This window comes from Tripterygium wilfordii, chromosome 4 (genome assembly GCF_013401445.1).
Source record: "Tripterygium wilfordii isolate XIE 37 chromosome 4, ASM1340144v1, whole genome shotgun sequence".
Classification (NCBI taxonomy): Eukaryota; Viridiplantae; Streptophyta; class Magnoliopsida; order Celastrales; family Celastraceae; genus Tripterygium; species Tripterygium wilfordii.
The window spans coordinates 2,698,636-2,705,071 of NC_052235.1; the positions used below are offsets into that span (position 1 = coordinate 2,698,636).

At 38.1% G+C, this 6,436-nt stretch overlaps 1 protein-coding gene across 1 annotated transcript; it reads left to right on the forward strand.

The window, feature by feature from the left end:
• Window positions 1–3,855: 3,855 nt before the first annotated feature.
• LOC119996587 (germin-like protein 9-3) lies at window positions 3,856–5,204 on the forward strand. Its single transcript, XM_038843276.1, has one exon. The coding sequence runs from the start codon at window positions 4,441–4,443 to the stop codon at window positions 5,068–5,070; it is 630 nt and encodes a 209-aa protein (XP_038699204.1). The 5' UTR covers window positions 3,856–4,440; the 3' UTR covers window positions 5,071–5,204.
• Window positions 5,205–6,436: the final 1,232 nt, after the last annotated feature.

Consider the following 6,436-nt stretch of genomic DNA (forward strand, 5'->3'; position numbering starts at 1 on the left):
TTTCTGCAATCACAATACAATTTGGTTAAAGAAATAAAAATTTTCTTATGTGTCAACTGTCAACTGTCGAGTCATATATATGTTTCTGTAAGCAAGGCGACGACAACAGAGTTGTGTTGGATACACTCACAGAATTTGGTCTAACCTGAGTTTTCGTTTCTTAAATCTGAATTTACAAATGAGCAGCGCGCGTAGGAAGTGGGAACTAAGAAGCTGCAGACCCAGAATGTCTAAGCCAAACTTCTTGAGGCAGAAGATGATATTTAAATATTTAATACCAAGCTCTTCAAAAATCTTCTTCAGCTCTAAAACTAGTTCAGACCTTCGATTATTTGTATCCATGTAGCTAGTTCTGGAAGCTTATGGTATGGTTCACATAGAGAGCCATTTTCATCTTGTTCACATTCTCAATCTCCTCAACCACGATGCTGTCCTTAGGTCGCCAGTGTTGGGACTTTCTCTCCAAATATCTGAGGATTCAAACAAAGCAACCCACATTCAATAATGGAACCTCTCTAGCAAGTTCAAACCATCATAACATGCAGCAAATAAATATAAGAGAAGACAAAAGCATAAAATATGGAGAGGGAGGTAAAGCAGGAATAATTATGGAAAACCAATGTGATAATGAACTCACCAGCCGGTTCTATAAGGCTTTTCTCTTGATTTTTCTGCAGCCCCTTCGAAGAGTAGGATCACATTATCTACCTCCTCCTTTTTCATGAAGCGTAAAAGGTCCTCTTCATCAATGTACCTAGATCAAATCAATGAGAGTTCCACCACAAGTAACAACCAAAAAATTGCAAGAACTTAATAAGCCTATATATTCTCACTTGCTACCAGGCTAGGCTACATTCCCACTTACTACTTATCTACTTAGCTCTTTTCCCATCCTCATCACCATCAACCATCTGATGGAGAGTATCAGAAAGTTTCCTATAGATACATTATGTTATCCCTATGTTTGATCATGGTGTCTACTAGTTCAGTTAATTGCTTGTAAGTGACCCTATGTTCCAATTGCCTAACATAATCCTATAATCATGGACCAACTACTTTATCCCCACCCGTCCATAGCGGGGAACCCTTGCCTCTCTCACCATATCCGGGTGTTGATGCAACACGTTGCTTGTTGGGAACACCCTAGCATGCCCTTACTCATTTATCAAAAGACTTAGGGTTCGATGCAGTGTACCGCTGTTGAGGTATGTCCATGCCAACTGCCAAGTTTTGCTTCTATCAAATAAATTCATTTATTCAGTACTTCTTGGCCTTCTATTCTTTTCAAGTCCATAGTTTTGAAGAATAATTTCATTCTTACCAAAGAATTCTCTAATCAATGGACTGGAGAGCTGAAAGTATTTAATTTTGTAACTGCTGAAGTTGAAGCCATTCTTCTCTCTCTGTCTCTGTATGAATGAATTTTGATGTCGTGTTTAGGGTTGTTTTTGTGGTTTAATGAGAGGTGGAAATTGGAGATATCCAGTGGCCGTATCTAACTCGTATGTGGCAGCTTCTCTCCATATGGAATTGGTGGATAAGGTTATCCTGATCGGATCGCCCAATCACCGTCAAGTTTCAGATACGAAACAGTGTTTCTCACTTGTCATGGTTGGTGCAGTCAAGAATGTAGCTGATGTAGGAAGACCATTCATTTTATGTTTTCATAAGTTAGTCTATTATTGGGTTTATTTTAACTAAGTTTATTTTAGTTTTCATACTAAGGGTATTTTCGGAATTTTCAGATATGCTGGAATTTCGAATTTAGTATTAGTTATTTGTTTTGAGAGTCTTTTATTAGGTTATTTTGTTAAGTCAAGTCCTAGTTATAATTGAAGTCATATTAGTTTACTTTTAGGAATCCTAGCTTTATTTGAAGGAAGTTTCTTATGTAATTAGGATTACTAGGAGTCTATATATATGGATGCAAGTCAAGAATAAATAAGAATGAGAGTTTTATACAAATTTGTTATAGGAGAGATTCCTTAGACACGCTCGGTGAGAGGCTGAGAGGGGAAGGTGAGTTTATCCAATCCTACCTGAGAGATTCAGGGTCGTTTTTGTTTGATTCAAAAAAATTCAAGAATTTTGGTTCCAGATTTAGACGAATCAGACCTGGAATTGTGAGTTTATGTCCTAGGGTTCTTAATTTTGGGCTTAATTTGGGGGTTAGGGTTTTGGTTGCTCAATCCTACCTAAAATCTTCATCGGTAGTTCAAGAACTACATCAGTAGCTCTGAATCATTGGACCCAAATGGTGGGAAGAATACAATCTATATGACGAGTGATAGCAATTTTCGATCGCTTAAAATAAGCAAACAAAAATCCCAAATTAAAATACTCGCAAGCGCACAAGACCGTAGTAGAATAGGCTATGCAAGAACGAGGTCGAACCACAAGGATTGGATAAACAATATGATTAACTACTATACTAAACTTAGCAAAAGAAATAATTATTGGGAGATGATTGATTTTGGATAGCAAGTAACGAAATTAAAGCAACGAAGTAAAGAAAACACAAACTTGTTGATTTTGGTTGTGAAAGCAAATTTATGAAAGCACTAGGACAATGAATCCATCTTAATAATCCTCTCTAGTTGTTGATTACCTCACATTTAATCCACTCAATCGATGTTGTTGGCGAATCCACTAAGGCGTGAATTACCTACGGTATCTAGGCTAATTCCTTTATCTTAACATGTAATTTGGTTATGGTATCTAACTCAAATATGAACATGCAAGATGTCCTTTAAGTTCAAAAATTCATTAACAAGCCATGTAAACCCTAGGAGTATGGTATCTACCCTAGGCGTTCCCAATTCCTAATCACAAGAAGCTGGTCCCAAACCCCGTATGGTATCTACGTGAGCTTGCATCAAATTACTTAATTGAAAACTTACTTGGTGGCCAATCATCCAAGCAATCAAACAAGTATATAGCACGGTGATTAGAAATCCAACATCAAAAGAGCAATCAAAGATAAGAACAATAAACAAACTAGAGAATCATATTAAGACTTCATCAAGCCCTAGCCAAAGCGTTTAGTTACACATAGTCAAGAATGAAAACCACAAGAAAGGTTGGAGAACACCCTAGAAAAGTCTACTGAATATCTGAGTGTCTGAACCCCCCGAAAGTTCCTCAGAATCCTATGAAGTCCTCCTTAAATAGCTCTCTCAAACCCTAGACTTCCTCTACAACAATTACTAAAACTCCAAGGAAATTTACCCTTGGTTTCCAAAACAATAAACCCAACAAAAAGGGAAGACGTTGACTTCTTGTATGATTAGGAAACTGCATTGCTGGATGTCTTGGACGTTTTTCCCATGTTCTGGCCTTCATAAAAATCTTCAAAAATATGTAAATTGAAGCTTGATCTCTTAGCTTTCTATGGCCATCTCACACATCTCTAGCAAAATTCTTTAGAATCTTCTAGACCCACTTCTTCACAGATAGCGCAGTTCTGCCGAGATCATATTTTAGGTCAACTTGTCTTCAAATTCTGGATCAATTGGCTTCACCGAAAATTCCCAAAATATTCTCCAACAGTCTTCAAGGTCTTAGCTTTATTCTCCAGTTAACGGTTCTTCAAAATACTCAAAATAGACCCTTTTTCATCAAAAACCATCCAAGTGCTCGAGAAAACTGAAAATGAGAAAAACAAAGCAATACGTTCTTTTTAAAGCCAATCCTCTAACAAAAACCAAGTTTAAAGAGTACTAAAATGAGAGAATATATGAGCTTATCAACGAGAATCAATCTAGTCATCAAATTTCTTCATGGAAAACGTAGATATATCTTCGCATCAAGTTTTCTCACTTTTCAATGCAATTTACAACCTTAAACTTTCATAGTAATGACAATGAGCAGAACTCTTAGAAAGTAGCTTGTTCAACTCCTCTATGGCTATTTTGGTGTCATTTATGAGGAAGTGTATTCAATTTGTCTATATTTTTCACCCACCCATTTCCTGTAGACCCTACGTTTAATCATCGTGTCAACTGTAAGTGACCCTATGTTCCAAGTGCCTATCATAACGTTGATCTTTGATTTGGTATGTTGTCCCAGTCATTTAGCTAAACATCTGACATACCAACCCTTGTACTTGTCACCTCCTAAGAACATCCGATAAAATTTGAAATCTTGCACTCTGTCATTTCTATACTAAATTTCTGTCCCCATTTCAATCGCTTCTGTTTGTTTTTTCTACAGAGCAACTTTATTGAATGAGTTGTAATCTCCTCGAAAACTTTACAAGGCAAATGACCACATTGTAATCTCCATGTTCTTTGGTTATAACACACAACAACTGGCCTGTAGAATGTGTGAACAAGAACAACCCTTTTCCATGAGACTATAAATAGCTGCTAAATATCACATTATTAGCACCACCTCACTCTCCAGGATCATTAATTCTAGATATCAACTAGTTTGCTTGCTATGGCATCAACAACTTCAACCAACAAGTTCTTTTTCTTTCTACTTTTAGCTTCATTTGCCATTGCACAAGTGGCAAAAGCTGGAGATGCAGATATTACCTCTGATTTCTTGGCACCCGCAGGTGCAATTGTTGATGGGAATTTCTTCACGTACACAGGTATGCGCAGCATCGTCAACGCAAAACCACCTGCAAATTTTACGGTCACGAAAGTAAGCATGGCTGAATTCCCGGCTCTTAATGGGCAGAGTGTTTCCTATGCCATTCTTCAATTCCCTGCAAGCACCGTAAACCCACCACACATCCATCCTCGTTCAGCTGAGCTACTTTTTCTCACCCGAGGTTCACTTCAAGTGGGATTTGTTGACACAACCAACAAGCTCTACACTCAGACATTACTAGCTGGCGACATGTTTGTATTTCCAAAGGGCCTTGTTCACTTCCAGTACAATATTGATCCAGAGAACATTGCTTTGGCAATTTCTGCCTTTGGGAGCGCAAGTGCAGGGACTCAATCACTTCCTGCCACTCTCTTTGCCACCAATATTGATGAAAATATCCTGGCCAAGTCATTCAAAACTGATGTAGCCACCATTCAAGCCCTCAAGGCTGGTCTTGCTCCGAAGGCTTGAGAATACCATTCTTGATCGATCATTATTACTCTTCTATTTGATAATGTCATGCTTTAACCATTCTTTTGAATGAAATAACCCCATCTTCTTTGTTTAAGAGGATGTCTAGTATGTATCAGCCCTTTTCACACTCTTTTCTGCAATCACAATACAATTTGGTTAAAGAAATAAAAATTTTCTTATGTGTCAACTGTCAACTGTCGAGTCATATATATGTTTCTGTAAGCAAGGCGACGACAACAGAGTTGTGTTGGATACACTCACAGAATTTGGTCTAACCTGAGTTTTCGTTTCTTAAATCTGAATTTACAAATGAGCAGCGCGCGTAGGAAGTGGGAACTAAGAAGCTGCAGACCCAGAATGTCTAAGCCAAACTTCTTGAGGCAGAAGATGATATTTAAATATTTAATACCAAGCTCTTCAAAAATCTTCTTCAGCTCTAAAACTAGTTCAGACCTTCGATTATTTGTATCCATGTAGCTAGTTCTGGAAGCTTATGGTATGGTTCACATAGAGAGCCATTTTCATCTTGTTCACATTCTCAATCTCCTCAACCACGATGCTGTCCTTAGGTCGCCAGTGTTGGGACTTTCTCTCCAAATATCTGAGGATTCAAACAAAGCAACCCACATTCAATAATGGAACCTCTCTAGCAAGTTCAAACCATCATAACATGCAGCAAATAAATATAAGAGAAGACAAAAGCATAAAATATGGAGAGGGAGGTAAAGCAGGAATAATTATGGAAAACCAATGTGATAATGAACTCACCAGCCGGTTCTATAAGGCTTTTCTCTTGATTTTTCTGCAGCCCCTTCGAAGAGTAGGATCACATTATCTACCTCCTCCTTTTTCATGAAGCGTAAAAGGTCCTCTTCATCAATGTACCTAGATCAAATCAATGAGAGTTCCACCACAAGTAACAACCAAAAAATTGCAAGAACTTAATAAGCCTATATATTCTCACTTGCTACCAGGCTAGGCTACATTCCCACTTACTACTTATCTACTTAGCTCTTTTCCCATCCTCATCACCATCAACCATCTGATGGAGAGTATCAGAAAGTTTCCTATAGATACATTATGTTATCCCTATGTTTGATCATGGTGTCTACTAGTTCAGTTAATTGCTTGTAAGTGACCCTATGTTCCAATTGCCTAACATAATCCTATAATCATGGACCAACTACTTTATCCCCACCCGTCCATAGCGGGGAACCCTTGCCTCTCTCACCATATCCGGGTGTTGATGCAACACGTTGCTTGTTGGGAACACCCTAGCATGCCCTTACTCATTTATCAAAAGACTTAGGGTTCGATGCAGTGTACCGCTGTTGAGGTATGTCCATGCCAACTGCCAAGTTTT

Excerpts from the sequence above, each read along its gene's own strand:
- LOC119996587 (XM_038843276.1), top strand. The coding sequence starts at position 4,441 with ATGGCATCAACAACTTCAACCAACAAGTTCTTTTTCTTTCTACTTTTA.